At 51.9% G+C, this 23,817-nt stretch overlaps 3 gene segments (V, D, J or C); all 3 read right to left on the reverse strand.

Moving 5' to 3' along the window:
• Positions 1-13,566: 13,566 nt before the first annotated feature.
• LOC102398117 lies at positions 13,567-15,376 on the reverse strand. The segment is given in 2 exon segments: positions 13,567-14,943; positions 15,061-15,376. Coding segments are annotated over 2 exon segments (393 nt in total).
• Positions 15,377-17,455: 2,079 nt separating this feature from the next.
• On the reverse strand, positions 17,456-18,025 carry LOC102412437. The segment is given in 2 exon segments: positions 17,456-17,870; positions 17,980-18,025. Coding segments are annotated over 2 exon segments (461 nt in total).
• Positions 18,026-18,035: 10 nt separating this feature from the next.
• Positions 18,036-23,705, reverse strand: LOC123330057. The segment is given in 3 exon segments: positions 18,036-18,109; positions 22,379-22,696; positions 23,657-23,705. Coding segments are annotated over 3 exon segments (441 nt in total).
• Positions 23,706-23,817: the final 112 nt, after the last annotated feature.

Genomic DNA, 23,817 nt, shown 5'->3' on the forward strand with positions numbered 1-23,817 from the left:
ATGCAAATCACTTCCTCCTCTCCCTGCCCAGGTCACCTGAGGTCCCTGGGGTGGGGGGACTTGAAGGATATAGATGCTGGAACTCATGCAGAGCGGGAACAGCACAGGGAGGAGCCCGAGAGATGGGGTGACAACTTTCAGCAAATGTGCCCCCGTGACCTGGTGACCTCGGTCCTCTATCTCCTTCCCGGAGTGTCTGAGGCTGAAGGAGGAGTTTGCAAGTCTGTCTCTCTTGCCGCAATAATCCAGCCTTTCCCGCACCTGAGCCCGTCTTTAGAATACTCTCGGTCTTCTCAGGGAACCCTGAGTCCCGTCTGTGCGGTGCTGTCCATCCTCCTCTCCATCCCTGAGCTGAGCAGGAAATCCGGAGCCTGTGTCTGCTGTGAAGGGTGAGCGATCGCCCTGGAACACAGAGTAAAGTGTCTCTGATCCCGGCAGTTGGGGGACTAGGGCAGGGGTGGTGACATGCAGAGCCACACGGCCAGGCTTGGGGTGACAGCCTCCTGTGCTGTAAAGAGATATGACAGTGTGGACTAGCTTCAGTAGAACTTTGGATTTTAGGGGTAAAAAGGTCACCATCTCGTCATGCAATGATGATAGCTGGCAAGTTCAGTCACAACAAAGTTGGAATACGTCTCATCATCAGAAATAGAAAAACCCCCGTGTGTGAAGAGGTAGGTGTGGTGAGCATCGTGGACCTTGTGAAACTCCCTTCCCTGTGGTTCCGGGTGGAGCCGATGGACCCGGGACGGAGGAGGGGTGTCGGGGCAACGAGGAGGAGAAGGAGCTCAAACATCTCAAGTTAACGTGTGGAAGAGACGGGAAAAGTCTTGTTCACCTCTTGTTTCTTTGACATAAAAATGTAAATGCTCTTCTTATTTTGTATTCATGTTCGATTTCCTGCTAAACTAGCTGTTTAATAAAATCCACATGATTTTTGTCAGAGGTATTTGAGAAGCTCAACTCATAGAGGTTAAAACTATGTATTGCTGCTGAATTCTTTTCTTATTATAGGAACATATTGATGACAGTTTGGCAGAGCTTGTGATTTCATATATTTCATGTTACAAGTGTTAATATAAAGTATTAGTATAATGGGAAGGAACGAGTAAGGCCGCCACAAAAACTGACACAATGTCAGTTTCCATGGTTCAATTCAAAATGTTGAAATTGCCAAATAACACGTCAGGGAACATTTTTAAATGTCACAAATGTGACAGAGGGTCCTTGCCTGCATCCCTCTTCCACTGGGAACACCCGGGCGTTCTGTGGGCAATGGGGCAGCCTCTGCAGGGGTCTCTCATCCCCTGTCCAGGTATCCCTGGAAGTCGAGGTTCTTGAAGGAAGTTCATTTTTTTTTTGTATGACCGTCCCTCTGTCCTTGGTTGGATGTCAGGTCTGGGCACTGACCCCACGACAGAGCAGCAGGAACTGAGAGGCACGCCTGTGGCTCCGAGCTGAGAGCTGCCATGTCCCCTGGGGGCCCAGGTGCAGGATGTCACCCTCCAGTGAGGACCCTGCTGCCCACGTGGGCAAGAGGCAACAGAGGAGGTGCCAGCCGGCCTGGTCAGGACCCTGAGCTCTCCAGACAGACACACAGCGCCCCCTGCTGGACTCAGACCTCCTCCTCCCCGACTTCACACCACAGCCTCCTGGAAGGGCTTTCTCACACTTGCAGCTGGGTCTTCCTGATGTCACCGCCCAGGGCAGTAGTATGAGTCGCCTTCGCCTAGTTTGTCCTGGTCATTGACTTTTCCAAATATCTAATGACCTCAGAGCCCTGAATGGTATGCTGATACACTAATGAATTTCAGGATTCCCTGATGTCTGAGTTTGTTCTGCCTGGCTCGTGGGTTCACTGCCAGAACACAACCATTTGAACCTGAATTTCCAGGGTTCAAACTCCCAGCATGCCCGTGGGTGGTGCCTGGTCATGATTCTGTCTGAGTTTCCTTCCCAGCTTGATAGGTAGTCAAGGTTGAATCTGCAGGGCCTCCCGGAAGGTCGGACTGCATGGCTCTGTTCTTATTTCTCTCTTTGCAAAGAGGAGGCTCTCAGGAACAACAAATCTCTTCTTGATCACTTCCAGGGGTTCTCATTTACCTTGATCATGGTCCTCACAGTACATCTTTTTGACTCAGATATTTAAAGATGTTTTTAGTCTAATTTTATAATCTTTCAATAATAAACGTTTGATATAAAAGATTATGACACTAAGTGGGAATCTCATTCTTGTCTGGGCTCCTGTTTCATCTCTGGTTGAGAAACCCTTATGACCGTTACCTGATCTTCAATGGACATGGTGAAGTCTAAGGTTCTAACCTTTGATTGTTAGAATCCATTGATTTAATGGAGGTGGGTTTATAAGGTTTAAAATAGTGACATTTAGCCAATATCATCTCAAGCAAGGAACCAGGGAGGGAAAAGGGGGAGAGACCATAGGCAAAAGACAAGGGTATGGGCAAGTGAGGAGTCTGAGAGCCACATCCTAACGGGGAGGGTCTCTCAGTACCTGGAGAGGAGGGCTCTTCAGGCAGCAATCCCCGGGGAAAGGGAGGACCCAGCTTCCCTAAGGGTCAGGGTTCAGGGCAGAGCACAAAGGCTGGAGCAGGAGAGGGTCGTGCAGGGGGTGGGAGAGGCCCCCTGGGGCTCCAGGGCACAGATGCTGGGCTTCTGCTTCCTCGACATCCTGCTCAGTACCTGTGAGGGACCCTGTGTATCTGGGCACATGGGCATTCTACTAGTATATGGAGACCAGACAGAAAAAGAGACAATTTCATGGACCCCATAATGATGGAGCAGGATGAGAGGTGAGACTGCCTGGATTTAATAGCACAAGTGACAGCAGAGACCTGAACCAGCACTGGGGACGTCACAGTCAGGGTCAGGGCAGTGATGGGTCGACACGGGAGCAGAGGGCAAGCTTTCATCAGACATCCCCATCACACGGGGATTCCCTGTGGCTGTGGTTAGTGATGAGCTGTGTGACGCTGATGACCAGCCTCCTCACCAGGCTGGGGTCCAGAGTGATCAAGGACAGGGTGTGGACCCAACAGGAGCCAGAGAACAGGAATGAAAACCTGAGTGTCCCTCACCTCTGTCATTGGTCACAAAGGCAGGGACTTTGCTTGGAATCCCTTGTCATCATGCCATGGTGATCCCCGCTTCCCCGCTGTTCCTTCTACAGGCCGTGGGGCCCTTGGCTCTGGGCTCATCAGGAGTGTTACAAGCAGAGGGACATGCGCACATCTTGTGGAGCCCCTGCTCCTGGCAGTCCACAGAACGCCTCAACCCTGAAGTAGAAAATGCTCCAATGGGGTGGAGACGAGAGGAGGGGAGGGCAGGACAGAGCCAGCACCTGTGGGTCAGGAGAACCACTCCTGGGGTTCCCTGCCTCCTGCGATGTATCACCGGTGCCCCTCACTCCTCACGCTCTCTGCTCTGCCCCTTCAGGAGCAGGGTTCACACCCTGGGGGACGATCTGCCTGCTGGGATGGTCCACGGACTCTGCTGAAGGTGCATCTGGGAAAGACTCCTGCTCCTGATCTCCAGTGAGGGAGCTCAGCTCCAAGGCTCCCTTGATCACAAAGATGACCAGGGTGCACTTCAGTGGTATCAGAAATCGTTTACATTTTCTGAGACTACAGCAAATCTGACTGTACAACTGGGAGTAGACATACTATGAACCAGAACATACCTCAGGAATTAATGGATTCTGGGGTATTATTTAACATTTGACGGTGCTCTAAGAACAAGCCCCTGACAGGCTGAGGCTCTCGTCCCAGTTTCCCGTCTACCTGTGTCGCTGTGAGAAGCCCTGTTGCACCAGCCTGCACTGTCAGAGTCAGCCTCGTCCTCAGGCTGCAGCCCAGAGACGAGTAGGAGCCCCTAGTTGGCTGAGGCATCTTTGGATCCAGAAAACCCGCGGGGACCCCGGAGCCTGGTTCTTACTGGAGTCTGAGTGGTAGGACCAGAGAACCGAGGAGGGCTCGCTGGCTTCTGCTGGTTCCAGTAACAGCAGAGCAGCCGACACTGACGTCACTGCTCAGGGTGCAGGGAGCCACAGAGTCAGCTGTGGTCTACGAGGCGACAGGGGTCTCCCCACACACAGGCCCTGAAACCATTGCTGGTCACCACAGTCCAGGGCCTCAGGGCTGCGGTGTGGTCACTCACAGCAGCACCAGCTCTAGGGGCTAAGCTAGCCTCTCCTCAGAGAAACCATTAATAAACGGGTGGCCCCATCTACCTGCAACTTTGTAGAAGAAAGTTAACAATACAACCATTAAATTAAAATTCTCCCCAAATATCAAATGAAAATATTAGAAAAACACGTGAGTTATGATCAGAACTTAAAATGATCACGTGTCTGTACAAGTCAGTGGGAATGTCGTGGAGTATTCTGGATTCACTTTCCCTTATGCTCTTACATGGAGCAGAAGAACAGGAAGAGCAGGTGAGGGGCTTCAGGGGGAAATTTGTGCAGTAAGTTGTGAAGTGTGGCCCCTACATGCTTATTCTCACCACATGAAACGAAATACGACTTTATGTCCATTTCTGAGCTGCTGCTACAGTGTCCGCTTCCCACAACGTGCGGTAATTGTGTTCCTTGCTCAGTAGCTGTGTCTGAGGCCCGATTCCACCAGACAAAGATCTGCACTTCTTGATTTGGAGCCTATCAAGCAAAGTTCCTCTGACACAGTGGAAAATATGCCATTTTGTGTGTATGAAAATTGAGGATAAGGCAAATTTAAGGCTTAAGGGAAAAGGGAGAATTAGAAGGAATAATCCCATTTATTCCAAAATACATCACTGTTAACTGTGGCCCCACAGCCCAGGCAGCCAATGTGCAGACCCCGCACGTGTGTGTGAAAAGGCAGTGACAGGGAGCAGGACACAGGCGTGTGACGTGTGCTCCATGAACCCATGTGCGGGTGAGGCCGGGAGCTCAGGTTTGGGGTCACTTCCCTCTGGGTGAGGCCTCCTGTGAGCAGCAGGGCTGAGTCCCAGCAGAGCAGGAATAATCAGCCTCGTCGTCAGACTTGGCCCAGAGATGGTCAGGCGGCCCCACCCCACCCGGAGCCCGCCAGCCTCGCTGAGACCTGCGGGCGGGTTGTGACTCCTGTGCTCAGAGCTTGGGACTCAGCACGACTGAGACGGCAGCCAAGTCGCCCCCTTGGTGCCAACAGTGTTGCTGTTCCCAGCCAGGTGAGTGTGGCTCAGCGTCCATGGAGTCACCGACCCTGGCTGAGTCCCCGTGGCCTGAGCCCCGAACACCACGAGGGGACAGAGGAGGCTGAGAGCAAGACCTGCTCCCTGTGCGGGAGAGAGGGCCAAGGGCTTGGGGGCCTCCCAGGGCTGAGATGCGCTGATGGACCCCGACCTCGGACACTGAAATAGAGAACTAACAGACCCTGTGTTCCCAGTGATGGGAGACAGATTTTTCTGTGTCTTTTGAGACCCTCTCCTGGGAATGGGCTGCTGGAGGGACTTTGAGGACAGAGGGGAGAGGAGGAGCCTCCATGCTCGGGCAGACCCGCCCCGCCCGATGACCTGGAATCAGGGTGGGGCAGCAGCAGCAGAAGGTCCAGCAGAGCCTGAGCAGGAAGCCCCTGGGCTGCCCCACCTCCCCCAGTGAGACGGAGTCCTCGTCTAGTCCCCGCAGGCCTGGAGCTCTGGGGGAGCCTGAGAGGCGGTCACAGGAAAGGCAGGAGCAGCAGCATGGGCCTAAGCTCAGCCCAGGGATGACCAAGGAGCTGAAGTGTCCTGAAGCAGACACAGCTGGACACTGTCTGTCTGGTTCTGACCTGACCATCATGGACTCTGTCCGCCAGGACCTGCCTCTGGCGTTCAGGGCCTTCTGCTCAACTTCAGATATTCATATAGTATGTGGTTGCCAAAGAAAAGCATTGGTGAGGGGGCAGAATGAAGCAGAACTGAAAGGATTTCCCGACCAGTTTCCTGGTGTGGGGCTCAGACCGCCGTTTTAAATCAAACAAACAACAGAAGTGTCTGCACTGCAGCAGATGCTTCAGCCCGGGAGGCCCGTGACTTGGGGGAGGGCAGGTTTTTGTCTCACTTCCCCCCCGGCCTGGAGCACGGTGCCATTATCGCTACTACTGTCATAAGTTGCACAGAAATAATCCGCCTCGTCCTCAGCCTGGAGCGAGCTGATGGTCAGGGTGGCTGTGTCCCCAGACCTGGAGCCGGAGAATCGGTCGGGGACCCCCGAGGCTCGACTGCTAGTACCATAGATGACGGTTCTGAGGCCCGATCCTGGGAGCTGTTGGTACCAGCTCACAACAACTATTCCAATGTTGTTGCCGCTTCCGGTGCAGGTGATGGAGACCCTTTGACCCAGGGACCCGGACACGGAGGACGGCTGAGTCAGCACAGCCCAGGCCCAGGATCCTGGAAGGAGGAGAGACAGAGATGGTGACTCGGGGGTCCAGACACGATAGCGGGCAGCACAGCATGTGTATCTTCCCGAGACCCCTCCCCTGTCCCCCCATCCAGTCACCTCTGCAGAGAGCGACCAGGGTGAGGAGCAGAGGGGACCAGGCCATGGTCGACATGGTCAGGGCGTCCTGCCTTCTGTGGCTCCACAGCTGAGCAGAGCGTCCCCACACCTCTCCTTCCCCTCTTCATACCCTGAGAGGGGGCGGGGCTTTCATGCAAATGACCACCCTCCCCGCCCAGTCCCCACAATGCTCTGATGATCTCTGGGACCTGGGTCAGCTTCCTGTGCCTGAATGAGACCAGTGGGTGATCAGAGGGGGTTTGTGTGGGGCTTGGGGGCGGGAGGTCACAGCAGGGAACCCTGACTAGAAAGCACCAGGAGGTACCAGGTCACTCATCTCGGCTCTCATAGCTGCAGACCCACAGGAATGGCTTGGAGCGCCCCCTGGTGTCCTGACCCAGCAATACATCCTGTGACCTAATGATCCGAGCTCTTAGAGTCAACTTTCTCAAAACTGGCTTTAAAGCTACACAGTTCAGGAAGAGTTGTGTTGGAAAAAAAAGATCCAGATGTAATTTACCCTGTAGTGCATGTGAGTGTTACACAGTGGATGTGTGACTTTGAGATTTTAAATGAACCAAAATGTGTTCATAGATCAGTAAAAATCTAAGGTCATCACTTAAAATAGATGCCTAAACTTAACTGAAGAAAATGTTGTGGTTCAGTCACTAAGTTGTGTCCGACTCTGGCTCTGATTTAATTTTGCATTGCAATGGTACTATTTCTAGAACATAATTTTCCTTGTAGATTCTGTTCTTTAAATAAGATCATTTTAAAGCCTTTCTGACATGTATGGCATCTCCACTGAAGGATTTTCATGTCTTAGCAGGACGTTCTCTCTGTGAAACAGGGCAGGCTGAGTTATCAGAGCCTTGGGTCGGTCTCAGATCTGAGATGAGGGACAGGACATGACAAGGCAGATCAGTTGTTCTCAGGAATCTCAGACGTGATCATGGGGATCAAACCTGACTTAGGCATGGTCCAGACAGAGCAGCAATCATGGCCCCGGGGGCAGAGCCCCAGGACAGGGTCTGTTTTCCCAGCCCACGCCCCAGCAGCTTCTCCCGGGCTCACTGGGCATAAAGTCAGTCCCACAGCAGCTGAGGACAGACACTCCTCAGCCAGGAATCATTTCCCAGGTGTCAGGACCGGGTTTCTCTCCCCTCTTGACTCCTGACTCGATGGGCACACGGGATGGAGTGTGAACGTTCACGGGATAAATCAGCTGCTGGGGGGCCATCACTCGAGCTTGGGTCACACCTGAGAGAGCCGGAAACCTGAGGCTTCTCGGAAGGAAGGGTTAGAGACGTTCAAGGAGGGGGATGAGGAAGTGAGTGTTTCAGGAAGATCTTGAAACTCGTTCATGACTTTCTAAGAGCATGAGCTTGGTCATCACTGTGGAGGTCAACAGTGTATGTTTGTAGAAAGAGCGAGGCCCAGAATTGGGAGGAAAGTCATGAATGAGGGGAGCGGGAGGGCAGGCTCTGAGCAAAGAGATGAGGAGGAGCGGGCGCAGGCTGAGGAGAGCTGGAGGGGTGCACGGGGTGGGCTCTGGGGGCTCCTCCCCTCCTCTGTTTCTGGGAAGAGGGTGGGGACTGATGACCACCTGACCCCTTCACCCTCCAATTCTGGGTGCTCGGCCCCGGGTGCAGCTTCACTCCCAGGAGGAGGCCTGGGGTCGCGGCTCTGAGTCTGTCCCCTGAGAGGAAGCACCTGCTGTCACATCCAACTCAGTCCGCTGAGCCCGGGTGCAGGGCCAGCTCAGGGGACCATGGGGGTGTGTTGAGGGGCTGCCAGTTCTGAGCAGGTGCACAGCGCCCCCTGGTGACGCACCCGGGGAACGTTCACGGCGGTGAGGGGGAGCAAGGTGTCTCTCAGTCACTTGGTTCTCAATCCTGTCTGACTCTTTTGCCACCCCGTGGACTCTAGCCCACCAGGCTCATCTGTCCATGGGATTCTCCAGGCAAGAACACTGGAGTGGGTTGCCGTTTCTTGCTCCAGAGGATCTTCCCACCCCACGGACAGAACCCACATCTCTTATGTCCCTTGCATTGGCAGGCGGGTTCTTTACCTCTAGAGACACCTGGGATGCCTTATGAGAGGAAGCAGGGGCACTCTTTTTTCCTGTCACCAAACACTCTTTCAATAAACAAATGAATGAATTGAATAGCAATAAGTATTACATGTCTTTGGTAGTGTACACATACTTCTTTTTTATTTCTCCTATTGCATTTTCAGGTGATTCTCACTACTTTTTCTCCTTTTCCTAAATTTATCTCCTTTTCCTTAGGATCCAAGAGTGCTTGTATTTGCTCATCAGATAGATTTGATGATTTGTCCCTAAAAACATCTGTCACCTGATTTCATCATCTCAGGCATCTCACCAGTGATGTCTATGCTGTCTCATTTCCCTTCATTATTTAGTTTCCTGGTTCTTGATAGAAGTGACGATTTTACTGGACCCTGGACTGTGTGGAAATTGCTTGTAGAAACTCGGAGTTCCATTTCCTTTTCCTTTAACAGGAGATGCTTCTGTGGTGGCAGCTCTGGGATGTGCATCCGCTGCCCAGTGACCCAGCGAGGGCGGCACTGACCCCCCTACTCCGTGCTGCCGACTCCGACCTGGGAGAAGGGGCAACTGCTGTGAGCAGCTCCTTCATCCAGGGGCGTGTGACCACCCCTTGTGCGCCGCTGGCCTAGGGAGGGGAGTCGAGCTGAGGGGGCAGCTGTGCTGCAGTCAGGGGACACTCGGACACCTGGGTTCCGTGGTCTCAGGGACTCCAGGACGGGAGGGGCAGACACCTTGCCCTGGGAGCCCCATGCCTGTGGGGGAAGCAGGTTTTTGTCTCCTTCTCTCTGGCCTGAAGCACTGTGCAAACTTTCAAGCCATCAGCCCATGAGAAACAGTAATAATCAGTGTCGTCCTCAGCATGAACTGAGGTGGTCAGAGAGGCCGACTTGCCACATGGAGCCAGAGAATTAATCTGGGAGTCCTGAGGGTCATTTACTATTTTCATAGATCAGAAGTGTGGGGGCCTTTCCTGGGAGCTGTTGGTACCAGCTCACATAATAACCCCAGTGTTGCTGCTGCTTCCAGTGCAGGAGAGGGTGACCCTCTGACCCAAAGTCCCAGACATGGAGGGCGGCTGAGTCAGCACAGCCTGGGCCCAGGATCCTGGAAGGGGGAGAGACAGAGATGGTGACTTGGGGGCCCAGACACGAGAGCAGGGAGTAGGACCTGTGAGTCTTCCCAGGGCCCCTCCCCTGTCTCCCCATCAAGTCACCTGTGCAGAGAGCGACCAGGGTGAGGAGCAGAGGGGACCAGGCCATGGTCAACATGATCAGGGCGTCCTGAATTCTGTGGCCCCACAGCTGAGCAGAGTGTCCCCGCACCGCTCCTTCCCCTCTTCATACTCTGAGAGGGGGCGGGGCCTTTCATGCAAAACACCCCCCAGCTCTCTTACCCCACCCAGCTCTCTATCCCCACACCTTAGCTCTCTGACCCCCCCAGCTCTCTGACCCTCCCTGGGCCCTGGGTCAGGCCCCTGTGCCTTGGGGTAGCCAGATCAGGGGCGGGGCTGTGTGGGGCTTGGGAGTGGGAGGTCACGGCTGGGAGCCTTTCATGACCACTTCCTGACTCCGAGTTACACTGTGGGTGCATAACTCTTCAGAACTGCCTGGGAATGTCCCCTGGTGTCCCATCCAGACACACTCCCTGTGACCTGGTGATAAGAGCTCTTAGAGTCAACTCTCCTAAAACTGGTTTTGAAATTACACGGCTCAGGAAGTGTTTGGTTGGAAAGGAACAGTCAAGGCAGTTTACCCTGTAGCGCACGTGCGTGTTACAGTGTGGGGGTGTGACTTGGAGATTTTAAATGAACCACAATGTGATCACGGATTAGTGAAAATCTAAGGTCGTCACTTTAAATAGGTGCATAAATATAACTGAAGGAAATGTTGAGTCACTAAGTTGTGTTGGACCCTGGTTCTGTTTTAATTTTGCATTGCCTCGGTACTGTTTTTAAAACATCATTTCTTTGTAGGTTCTGTTCATTAAATACAATTTTAACTAAATCACATGAGAGGTATCTTATGAAATTTTATTATTAAGTAAAAGAACATATTTAGAAAGATATTGGCATTCTTAATTATACTGGCCTCTGAACGAGGCAGGGCCAGAACCAGTCTTTCTAATACTTATGGATCTCCACTGAGGGATTTTCATGTCTTAGCAGGACGTTCTCTCTGTGAAACAGGGCAGGCTGAGTTATCAGAGCCATGGGTCAGCCTCAGATCTGAGATGAGACACAGGACATGACAAGGCAGATCAGCTGTTCTCAGGAATCTCAGACGGGACCATAGACATGGTCAGACAGACCAGCAGTGATGTCTCCTGGGGCAGAGCCCCGGGAGAGCATCTGCTTTCCCAGCCGAGGGCCCCAGCAGCTTCTCGGCTCACTGTGCATAAAATCAATCCCACAGCAGCTGAGCACAGACACTCCTCAGCCAGGAATCATTTCCCTCATCTCAGGACCAGGGTTTCTATTCCTACCTGATTCCTCACTCGATATGCACACAGATTGGAGTGTGAGCACTCGGGATAAATCAGCTCCTAGAGGGGTTCATGGATCCCCTGGGAAACAAGGGGAACAAGCAGGGGGATAACGAACTTGGGTCACACATAGACCCAGAGACCTGAGGCTTCTCGGGAAGGAAGGGTTAGAGAGGTTCAAGGAGGGGCCGAGGAAGTGAGTGTCCAGTTCAGGAAGATCGGAAACACGTCCATGACCTTCTGACATGGTCATGACCATGCAGGTCAACAGTGCAGGTTTGTAGAGAGAGAGGCTCATGATTGGGGGAAAGTCATGAATGAGGTCAGCTGGAGCGGAGACTCTGAGCAAAGAGATGAGGAGCAGCGGGAGCAGGCTGAGGAGAGCTGGAGGGGTGCACGGGGTGGGCTCTAGGGGCTCCTCCCCTCCTCTCTTTCTGGGAAGAGGGTGGGGACTGATGACCACCTGACCCCTTCACCCTCCAATTCTGGGTAGTGTCGTCCTCAGCATGAACTGAGGTGGTCAGAGAGGCTGAGTTGTCAGACTTGGAGCTAGAGAATCGATCTGGGACCCCTGGGGTCGTTTGCTATTTTCATATGTCAGGAGTCTAGGGGCCTTTCCTGGGAGCTGTTGGTACCAGCTCACATAACTCCCAGTGTTATTGCTGCTTCCAGTACAAGAGATGGTGACTCTCTGACCCAAAGTCCCAAACACGGAGGACGGCTGAGTCAGCACAGCCTGGGCCCAGGATTCTGGAAGGGGGACAGACAGAGATGGTGACTCGGGGGTCCAGACACGAGAGCAAGGAGCAAGGCCTGTGAGGCTTCCCAGGGCCCTTCCCCTGTCCCTGCATCCAGTCACCTGTACAGAGAGGGCCCAGGGTCTGCGCTGTCTCAGCCGGGCCCATTGTCCAGCTCAGTGCTCAGGGCCTCTAGTCCTGGAAAGAGCGGCAGAGCTGGCGGTGTGAGGTGTCCGGGAACCAACAGGTCCCAGCCAGAGACCCCAAACCACGATGCCTGTGGGTCCTGCTCCTGAGGAGCAGAGGGGACCAGGCCATGGTGGACACGGTCAGGGCGTCCTGCCGTCTGTGGCCCCACAGCTGACCAGAGGGTCCCCACACAGCTCCTTCCCCTCTTCATACCCTGAGAGGGGGAGGGTCCATTCATTCAAATGACTCCTTCCCACCCGTCCCTGGGCATTGGCTCAGGCCCCTGTGCCTGAGGGTGGCCAGTGGGTTCACTGGGGCGGGGCTGTGTGTGGCCCTGGGGTGGGAGGTCACAGCTGGGAGCCACGAGCAGAGGCCACCAGGCAGCACCAGAGTCCCAGCTCCCATCCCCTAACCACCCTCGGAACGGCCCCCGAGCGCCCCCTGGTGTCCTGGCCCAGACACACATCCTGTGACCTGGCGACCAGAGCCCTCAGGGAAGCCGCTGACCTGCTCTGTGCTGTCTCCTTCTTGCCTTCAGGCCAGGAGCCCGTTCTGTGTCCCCTGTGACCTCAGGGCCATCTGTGGGCTCCCCTCCGACCCTCAGGGTCAGTCTGTTCACAGCGCACTTGGCAGCTCAAGGGTCAGGACTGAGGGATCGTCTGGGACACATATTCTTTTAAATCAGGCTCAGATCAGGACAGTGACGACACCGTGGAAGCAGCCTCCCGACCGTGCAGGACGGGGGTGCTTTCTCCTTCATTAGAAATTAAGCAGTGCCTTACACATGCACACACACACACACACGGATTGCTTCGAGGTCCTTTCCCAGTGGATAATAAGCATTTTGTTTTTATACTCCGTGACCCCACTGTACTAGTTCCTGGTCTCCTCTTTCCTACCTAAGTGAAATAAAACATTTGCCACGTGTTCACTCCCTGTAGGCTTGGGAAGCAGAAGCCACCTTTCTGAGTGCGGCTAACTCTGCTCCCAGCTCCCAGGACACGGATGAAGGTGTCTGTGGTGGCACCACCTGTGTCCACAGCCCGGATCACGATCAGCCCTGTCCTCCTCCTCTTTCATCCGAGGATAGGAGCCCCCAGTCGTCAAGGAACCTGAGCGACCGCGTCTGGAGCCAAAGGACCAATCGCGGCTCCTGAGGGCTGGGGACCCGCAGGCATCGTGGTTTGGGGTCTCTGGCTGGGACCTGTTGGTTCCCGGACACCTCACACCGCCAGCTCTGCCGCTCTTTCCAGGACTAGAGGCCCTGAGCACTGAGCTGGACACTGGGCCCGGCTGAGACAGCGCAGACTGCGCTCAGGACTCTGTGCTCAGCGGGGAGGGGCAGGTGGCACGTCACTGCTGCAGAGCCTGACTCTGAGCAGGCAGAGTGACCCTTGTGTGGCGTCAGGAACCATCATCCTTCCTTTGACCTCTAAGAGCTCCGCCCCGTCCCCGCTGCTCACACCCCCTCCAACTTCTCAAGGGAAACAGGTCTAAGGAAGCACCACTGTAAATAATGCAGGGACTGCACAGCCCGGCTACTCACTGTTTTCCTGGAAGAAAATATTTCACTCTTGCTCAAATTTTCTTTTATCTTTCTTGCTGAATGTTTATTATCATACAAATGTGGTCAAATTTTACATTTTTTTTAATTACTAGGACCAGAGTAACACATTTTTGAACTACTTTTAAATTTATATAATTTTAAAGTTATATACTATTTTTAATAATTGTGGACTTGAACATTTTCCTATTCATTCTCATTAATTTTCAGCATAATTTCATATTTATGACTCATTGGAAAACACCTTTTGCTAGGAAAGATTGAGGGCAGGAGGAGAAGGCGATGACAGACGTTGAGATGGTTGGGTGGCCTCACGGATCCAGTGGACTTGAACTTGGGCACGCTCCAGGATGGTGAGGGACAGGGAAGCCTGGTGTGCTGCAGTCCATGGAGTCAGACACGACTTAGCGACTCAACAACGAGTAGCTTTACAATGTTATGTTGTGCCACTTTTAATGACTTATCTCAGTGACACTCAGTGTTTTGAACGACAGATGAGGAGTAACTGTTCACTGTGCCTTTGATTTCTCTTGCGTGTTTGTCTTTTCAGCGCACAGCCTTCTGATCTTCCTCAGATTTATCTTTAAGTGTTTTCTGTTGATTGTGTCATACATGTTAGTGGTTTTATTTTCAGAAACTGGAGGTTCGTTACCGAACTACAAAATACAATTCATTTCTGCATGTTGACTTTTATATCACAAAATCCCAAGTGAAACAGTCACAGAAGCCTGTCTTATTGAGCCCTTGACCCTGAGCTGGGCCTGGCCTGAAACCACCTCTTCTGGGCTCAGCCAATGTCTTCATCAAAAAGTTTTTATCTCGGAACAGGCAATGTTTGCCCAAGAAAACTGGCATTGGATAAGAGTATCTTAGCAATCTAAAAGCTAAATTGAAGCAAAAGATACAATATTATCAAATCTGCTGGTGTGAGGAAAATGGGTTGCTTGTCTACCATCTGACAGTTGGAAGTCGCCCCCTGAACTAGGCTTCATCCGAGCCACGAGCAGGGTGGGTGGGGAGGCCTCTGTCTCACTGCCTCACTGGTCTGGAGCCGTGTAAGCGCTAGTGTCGCCATGCCACACAGCACAGTAGTAGTCGGCCTCGTCCTCGGGCTGCAGCCCAGAGATGAGCAGGAGCCCTGCGTTGGTCGAGGCATCTTTGGATCCAGAGAAGCGGCTGGGGACCCCGGAGCCCTGGTGCTTATCTGAGTCTGACTTGAACCTCAGGAGGTACCGGGGAGGGCTCCCTGCCTTCTGCTGATACCAGTATATGCTATAGTTGCTCACATTGTAGCCACTGCTCAGGGTGCAGGAGAGTCTGGCTGATGCTCCCCGAGACGCCGAGAGGGTGACCGGCTGAGTCAGCACAGGCTGGGAGAGGGAACCTGCAGACACAGACACAGGGGAGAGGGGGCAGGAGCTGCAGGAAAGGTTCCCAGAGTCTGTGCCCTAGGGGCTGATGAGGCTGGGACTGAGCCCTGGTGCCCGGGGCCTGTGCCTACCTGTGTAGAGAGAGAGGAACACGAGCAGGAGAGGAGTCCAGGCCATGGTGCTCACAGCTTCCTGGTCCCCACCGTGGGGCTGGGCTGCCCCAGGTCTTCTTTTCTCGCCCAGCCTCTGCCTGAGGAGGGGCTGCCATGCAAATAGGGGTCCACCCAGGACCCGCCCAGCTCATCTCTCAGCCCGGATGCTGGAGCTCAGCTCACAGCCCAGACTCAGGGGGTGGAGGGGAGCTCCCTCTTGGGAGACCCTGGAGGAAGCACCTGCTGAGACCACATGACAGGGGACTCTGCAGCCAGAGAGGACACACTGCTGAGTGCCCCCAGGAGTGCACGCGTCGCCCCCAGCCCAGCTCCAGGAGTCAGTGAGGTTCCCTGAGCAGCGGTGCATGGACCCCAAGACTGTCCCACAGCGCCACCTGCTGGGCACATGTGGAAAATAAAAACAAAAAGCAAAAATAACCTCTAGAATTAAGGAGGTAAAATGCAAACTTTTCTAGGAAGGTGCATTGGTGAGCTAGTAGAGAAACAAGCAAGAAGATTAATTTCCTTGGAAAAATATGGAAATTTTACTATTGAATTAGCCCACAAAAAGACATAACATGTATTTCCTCACCTGAAATATGTAACAAACTTGAGCCACCACATTGTTTTAATTGATTTGCATCGTATGCATATTTTTTAAAAACATTGAAAAAAGATGCAATATTTCCTAGTTTTTTGAGAATTAGTTAAAACATTTGTACATATACCCAAAAAATTTATGAGAGGAAATATTACAAGCCACTAACATTAAGTATTGATCAAAATGTTCTAATCAGAAAGTTAACAAAAAATTCAAATTTTAAGAACGTGATACTGATACCAAATGTTATTTTTCCCATCTACAAGTTGTATTTTATATTAAGACATATTAAAAAATAAATTTAGAACCAAGAATAAAATCCATGTAAAAATAGAAACACCTAGACACGATTGTAGTATTGCTAGTACATACTCATTTACACAGGTGTAAGTTTGTGCAGGAGGACTTAATGTCTCCATTAACTGGGACAGTTAAGGGACAAAAATAACGCTAATCAATGTAAAGTAAAATTATGGTTTTGTGTTCAGATTAGATGTTCTTGTAACTTAGCTATTTAATAAAATTCATATGATTATTTACTTTTCTCAACACGTGTTTGCGAGATTCAGCTCATATCAAAGAAAAGTGAAAGTGAAGTCGCTCAGTCATGCCCGACTCTTTGAGACCTCATGGACCGTAGCCTACCAGGCTCTGCAGTCCATGGGATTTTTCAGGCAAGAGTACTGGAGTGGGCTGCCATTTCCTTCTCCAGGGATCAAAGAAAATGTTCATACTAAATCCTTTTCATATTATTCCAATGCATGCATGATTGTGTAGGGAAAAATAGGAAAATAGGTGAAGAGAGGAACTGGTAAAGGACAGAACCATCACCACCACCCTTGAAGGAGGGTGCGAAGGTGACAGGAAGCACGGATGCCCCACACCCTGTGCCCAGATGGCAGGAGCACAAGGCAGGGCAAAGCCTCCAAACCCACATCCCGTCACTTTCCCTAAAGGACAGTCTTGGTTCAGGAGTGAGGACACAAAGGGAGGGGTCCAGGTCATGGAGGAGGGCCCCCAGGACCCTGCCCTTGAGACAAAGTTGTTGACATGGAGAAAGGCCCTCCCCTGGGTCTCTTATCCTCTGTCCAGGTATCACTGTAGGTCAAGTTTACTGACATTTTTGTTGTGTAATTTCCCATCCATCCTAGGCTGGACCTCAGGTCTAGGCACTGCCCCCCCGGATACAGGAGCGGAAGTAAGAGGCAAGACTGTTGCTCACAGCTGAGAGCGCTCATGTCCCCTGGGGCCCAGGTGCAGGAAAGTCACTCTCCAGGGAGCACCCTGCTTCCCACGTGGGTAAAGGCCAGTGGAGGAGGTTCCCAGGTTGCCTGGCCAGGAGCCTGGAGCCCTGGGTGAGCCTGAGAGGCTGTCACAGGAAAGGCAGGAGCAACAGCCTGGGCCTCAGCTCAGCCCAGTGATGGCCAAGGAGCCTGAAGGCCAGACTTGAGAGAACCAAGCAGGGACCCCCTGCGTCCACTACTAGCCTCAGAGAGAAGGAGAGCTGCTGGGACCAGGACACATACTGGATGCATTGATGCACCCAGAGTCAGGCAGAACTGTACTGTGTTCCTCTGGTTCTGACCCGACCCATCATGGACTCTGACCCCAGGGCACCTGCCCCTGGCACTGGGGATTTCTGCTCAAGTTGAGAAAACCAGACAATGTTTTGCTGCAAAGGAAAGCTGGAGAAGGGGTGAATTAAGAAAGATGTGAACAGATTTTTCTGGACCAAGTTCCGTGGTGTGACTGAGCACAGTCTTAGGCCAAACATCAAATGAAGCGGCTGCCTTGGAGAAGATGTTTCTGCCCCCAGAGCCCCGACTCTGAGAGGACAGCAGGTTTTTGTCGCACTTCCCCCTTGACCTGGAGCACTGTGGGACCACTAAGACTGAGGTCAGCAGACACACAGTAATAATCAGCCTCGTCCTCAGCCTGGAGCGAAGTGATGGTCAGGGTGGCTGTGTTGCCAGACTTGGTGCCAGAGAATCGGTCAGGGACCCCCGAGGGTCGTTTGTTACTATTATAGATCAGGGTTTTGGGGGCCAATCCTGGGATCAGTTGGTACCAGCTCACATGATTGCCACGCCCAACATAGCTGCTGCTTCCGGTGCAGGGATGGTGACCCTCTGGCCCAGGGACCCGGACATGGAGGGCAGCTGAGTCAGCACAGCCTGGGCCCAGGATCCTGGAAGGGGGAGAGACAGAGATGGTGACTCGGGGGTCCAGACACGATAAAGGGGAGCAAGGCCTGTGAGTCTTCCCAGGGCCCTTCCCCTGTCCTCCCATCCAGTCACCTGTGCAGAGAGTGACCAGGGTGAGAAGCAGAGGGGACCAGGCCATGGTGGACATGTCAGGGCGTCCTGCCGTCTGTGGCCCCACAGCTGAGCAGAGCGTCCCCACACTGCTCCTTCCCCTCTTCATACCCTGAGAGGGGGCGGGGCCTTTCATGCAAATCACGCCCCTAGCTCTCTGACCCCTCCGAGCTCTTTGCCCCCACCCCTTTGCTCTCTGACCCCCCAGCTCTCTGACTCTCCCTGGGCCCCGGGTCAGGTCCCTGTGCCTGAAGGGGGCAGGGTGTGGACTGGGGCACGGCTCTTGGGGCCCAGGGGTGGGAGGTCCCATCCAGGAGCCCTGAGCAGTGGTTGCCAGGCAGGGTCAGGGCCTGGGCCCAGCTCTCACCCAACTAACCACCTCAGGAATGGCCCCTCGAGCGCCTCCTGGTGTCCAGGTCCAGACACGCTTCCTGTGACCTGGTGACCAGAGCCCTCAGGGACAGCTCCTGCCCCTGCTCTGTGCACTGTCCCCTCCTCAGAGCCTGTTCAGGGGTCTCCTCTGTATCTGCTGTGACCTCAGGGCCCCCTGTGTGCTCCCCTCAGGCCCCTCAGGCTGAGTCTGTCCATGGCTCCCTGGGCTGCTCAGGGTCAGGACTGAGAGGGCTTCTGGGGCACAAGTTCCTCTAGCATCAGGATCAGGTCAGGCAGTGCTGGCCCTGGGGAGGCCCGTCCCCTTCTGGGCAGGATAGTGGGTCCCTCCTCTGTGTGTCCCCTCCCTGGTGGCCGGAGCCCTGCTTCCTCTCTGTGTCTCCTCAGCCGTGACGAGGAGGGGGCTCTTCTCTGTTGAGATGGGAAGGTGTAGGGGGAGAGGCCTGGGGTGGGACCCTTCATTCCTGAACGCCTGGATCTTTACTGTGTGCATAACTTCCCACACTCTGGAACCCATGCCCATGTCCTGTCTTATGAAGTGCCCCCTCCTGGGCATCTCTCCTGCAGGCACAGGGCACAGGCTGCAGGTAGCAGGCCTGATGGTGCTCCAGGCCATTTTTTATTGAGACTCTGAAGGGCTCTGAGCAGCGTGTGTTCCCAGAGAGCCTGATATGTGGTGGCTGTTAGGACGAATTGTTCCAAGCAGTGGGTTCGAGAATATACAGTTCAGGGAAAGTTTGGTTGGAGAAGAGGCCCTACTGTAGTTTGCCCCGCACTGAACGTGTGTGTTACACTGTAGGTGTGTGACTGTGAGATTCCTAAAAAATATTTATTCATTATCTGGGTGCTGTCTTAGTTGTGGCTTGTGGGATCTAGTTCCCCAACCAAGGATGAAACCAGGCTGACTGCACTGGGAACACGGAGTCTTAGCCACTGGACCACCTGGGAATTCCCTGAGACAGTAAATGTATGAAAATATGTTAATGGATTAGTGAACATTTTAAGGTCATTACTTTAAATACGTGCATGAAATTTAACTGAAGGACAGTCTATGTTTATTTCAATTTTTCATTGATAAGAGTTACATATCTGAAATATCATTCTTTGTAAGGTTTTTTATTAAGACAATATTAAATAAATGACACAAGACAGATTTTTTGAAATTTTTTATTAAGAAGTAAAACTTGATTTTTACACAGATATTTGCATTATTAATATTTAGGAGTCTGAGTGAAGCAGAGCAGGAACCAGCCTCTTTCTGCCACTTATAGCATATCCACTGGGGGATTTTGATTTCTGATTAGGAAGATGTGAAGACCTACAAGACCTTTTAGAACTAACACCCAAAAGAGATATCCTTTTCATTATAGAGGACTGGAATGCAAAAGTGTGAAGTCAAGAAACACCTGGAGTAACAGGCAAATTTAGCCTTGGAGTACAGAATGAAGCAGGGTAAAGGCTCATAGAGTTTTGCCAAGAGAACACACTGGTCATAGAAAACACCCTCTTCCAACAACACAAGAGAAGACTCTACACATGAATCACCAGATGGTCAATACCGAAATCAGATTGATTATATTCTTTGAGCCAAAGATGGAGAAGCTCTATACACTCAGCAAAAACAAGACCAGGAGCTAACTGTGGTTCAGATCATGAACTCCTTACTGCCAAATTCAGACTTAAATTGAAGAAAGTAGGGAAAACCACTAGACCATTCAGGTATGACCTAAATCAAATCCCTTATAATTATAGAGTGGAAGTGAGAATTAGATTTAAGGGACTAGATCTGATAGACAGAGTGCCTGAACTATGGACAGAGGTTCATGATATTATACAGGAGACAGGGATCAAGACCATCCCCAAGAAAAACAAATGCAAAAAAGCAAAATGGCTGCCTGAGGAGGCCTTACAAATAGCTATGAAAAGAAGAGAAACCAAAGCAAAGGAGAAAAGGAAATATATACCCATTTGAATGCAGAGTTCCAAAGAATAGCAAGGAGACATAAGAAAACCTTCCTCAGTGATCAATGCAAAGAAATAGAGGAAAACAATAAAATGGGAAAGACTAGAGATCTCTTCAAGAAAATTAGAGATACCAAGGGAACAGTTCATGCAAATATGGGCTCAATAAAGGACAGAAATGTTATGGACCTAACAGAAGCAGAAGATATTAAGAACAGATGACAAGAATATGCAGAAGAACTATACAAAAAAGATCTTCACGACCCAGATAATCACGATGGTGTGATAACTTACCCAGAGCCAGACATCCTGGAATGTGAAGTCCAGTGGGCCTTAGCATCACTACGAACAAAGCTAGTGAGGGTGATGGAATTCCAGTTGAGCTATTTCGAATCCTAAAAGATGATGCTGTGAAAGTGCTGCACTCGGTATGCCAGCAAATTTGGAAAACTCAGCAGTGGCCACAGGACTGGAAAAGGTCAGTTTTCATTCCAATCCCAAAGAAAGGCAATACCAAAGAATGCTCAAACTACCACACAAGTGCCCTCATCTCACACGCTAGTAAAGTAATGCTCAAAATCCTCCAAGCCAGGCTTCAGCAATACGTGAACTGTGAACTTGCAGATGTTCAAGCTGGTATTAGAACAGGCAGAGGAACCAGAGATCAAATTGCCAACATCCACTGGATCATGGAAAAGGAAGAGAGTTCCAGAAAAACATCTACTTCTGCTTTATTGACTATGTCAAAGCCTTTGACGGTGTGAATCACAATAAACTGTGGAAAATTCTGAAAGAGATGGGAATACCAGATCACCTGACCTGCCTCTTGAGAAACCTATATGCAGGTCAGGAAGCAACAGTTAGAACTGGACATGGAACAACAGACTGGTTCCAAATAGGGAAAGGAGTATGTCAAGGCTGTATATTGTCACCCTGCTTATTTAACTTATATGCAGAGTACATCATGAGAAACACTGGACTGGAGGAAGCACAGGCTGGAATCAAAATTGCCGGGAGAAATATCAATAACCTGAGATATGCAGATGACACCACCCTTACGGCAGAAAGTGAAGAACTAAAGAGCCTCTTGATGAAAGTGAAAGAGGAGAGTGAAAAAGCTGGCTGAAAGCTCAACATTCAGAAAACTAAGCTCATGGCATCTGGTCCCATCACTTCTTGGAAAACAGATGGGAAAACAATGACAGACTATTTTTGGGGGTTCCAAAATCACTACAGGTGGTGACTGCAGCCATGAAATTAAAAGACACTTACTCCTTGGAAGGAAAGTTATGACCAACCTAGACAGCATATGAAAAAACAGAGACATTCCTTTGCCAATAAAGGTCCATTTAGTCGAGGCTATAGTCATGTATGAATGTCAATATTGGACTATAAAGAAAGCTGAGCACCGAAGAATTGATGCTTTTGAGCTGTGGTGTTGGAGGAGACTTTCGAAAGTCCCTTGGACTGTAAGGAGATCCAACCAGTCCATCCTAAAGGAGATCAGTCCTGAGTGTTCATTGGAAGGCCCGATGCTGAAGCTGAAACTCCAATCCTCTGGCCACCTGATGCAAAGAACTGCCTCATTTGGAAAAGACCCTATGCTTGGAAAGATTGAAGGTGGAGGAGAAGGGGAGGACAGAGGATGAGATGGCTGGATGGCATCACCGACTCAATGAACACGAGTTTGAGTAAACTCCAGGAATTGGTGATGGACAGGGAGGCCTGGCGTGCGGCAGTCCATGGGGTTGCAAAGAGTCAGGCACAACTGAGCGACTGAACTGAACTGAACCGAGGAAGATGTGTGTCAAAACATGGCAGTCTGAGCGATCAGAGCCATGGGTAGGTCTCAGATCTGAGATGAGGGGCAGTACATGACAGGTCAGATCTGCTGTTCTCACGAAACTCAGAAGTGATCACAGGAGGTTAACCAGAGTGAGAGCGGAACAGCAATGATGGGCGCGGCAGGGAGGACACAGGGGCGCAGTGCCTGTTCAGCCTTGTGCAGTGTGAAGCACCTGGTAAATACCAGTGTTTTGGGGACAGTAGCAGTTATAATCAGCCTCATCCTGAGTCTGCAGCCCAGAGATGAGCAGGAGCCCTCTGTTGGCCAAGGCAGCCTTGGATCCAGAGAAGTGACTGGGGATCCCGGAGCCCTGGGGCTTATCTGAGTCTGACTTGAACATCAGGAGGGACTGGGGAGGGCCCCCTGGCTTCTGCTGGAAACAGGACATTTGGTAGCCACCAACACTGTACCCACTGCTCAGGGTGCAGGTGAGTCTGGCTGTTGCTCCTGGATATGCAGAGGGGGATGCCGGCTGAGTCAGCACAGGCTGGGAGAGGCAACCTGCAGACACAGACACAGGGGATACAGGGCAGGAGCTGCAGGAAAGGTTCCCAGAGTCTGCACCCCAGGAGCTAATGAGGCTGGGACTGAGCCCTGGTGCCCGGGCCCGTTCCTACCTGTGCAGTGAGAGAGGAACACGAGAGAGGAGAGGAGTCCAGGCCACGGTGCTCACAGGACCCTGGTCGCCACAGTGGGGCTGGGCTGCCCCAGGCCTCCTTTTCTCCCCCTGACTCTGAGAGGAGGGGCTGCCATGCAAATAGGGGTCCACCCAGGGCCCGCCTAGCCCATGTCCCAGCCCTGATGCTGGAGCTCAGCTCACAGCCCAGACTCAGGGGGTGGAGGGGAGTTCCCTCTTGGGAAACCCTGGAGGAAGCACCTACCGAGACCACACAGGTCCCTGCTCACGGGTCTCTGCACTCAGACAGGACACACTGCTGAGTCCCCCCAGGAGCACAGGCCCTGCCCCCCGCCCACATCCTGGAGGGAGTGGTGCTCTCTGAGCAGCTGTGCAGGGACCCCAGGGCAGTCCCACAGCGCCCCCTGCTGGTAACATGTGGGAAAATTTTGCAGAAAAAGGAAATGAAGTTCAGTTTTCTAAGAAGGTACAACATTTGTTCCAGTAGAGAAAATAAATAAACAGATGAAGATGCTTAGAAGAAACAGAATATTTTGTCATGAACTTACTCCACAAAAAGACATAATGTATCCTTATTTAGCATAAATATCTAACAAACTTCAGGACTTATATGCTTTCCATACATTGGATTTGTATTTTTTTAAGCATTGAAAAAGATGTAAAACTTGTGGTTGTCTGAGAAAGCAGTTAAAGTGTTTTACATACAACCCATAAATAAAGCACACAAGAGGGGAATTTATAGGACTTCCCTTGTTTTCCTGTGTTTAAGGCTCTGCCTGTTGATGAAGGGGACATGGTTGCAGTGTCAGATGCAGGAAGCTCACACATCCTGCAGAGCAACTCAGCAGGAAAGCCGAACTGCTGAAGCTCCATCCCCCGGAGCTGGTGGCCTGCAGCAAGAGAATCCGCCCCAATGAGAACCCAGTGCACTGCAGTGAAGAGCGGCCGCGCCGCCCCGCAACCAGAGCCCAGGAGCAGTGAAGAC

This window comes from Bubalus bubalis, chromosome 17 (genome assembly GCF_019923935.1).
Source record: "Bubalus bubalis isolate 160015118507 breed Murrah chromosome 17, NDDB_SH_1, whole genome shotgun sequence".
NCBI lineage: Eukaryota > Metazoa > Chordata > Mammalia > Artiodactyla > Bovidae > Bubalus > Bubalus bubalis.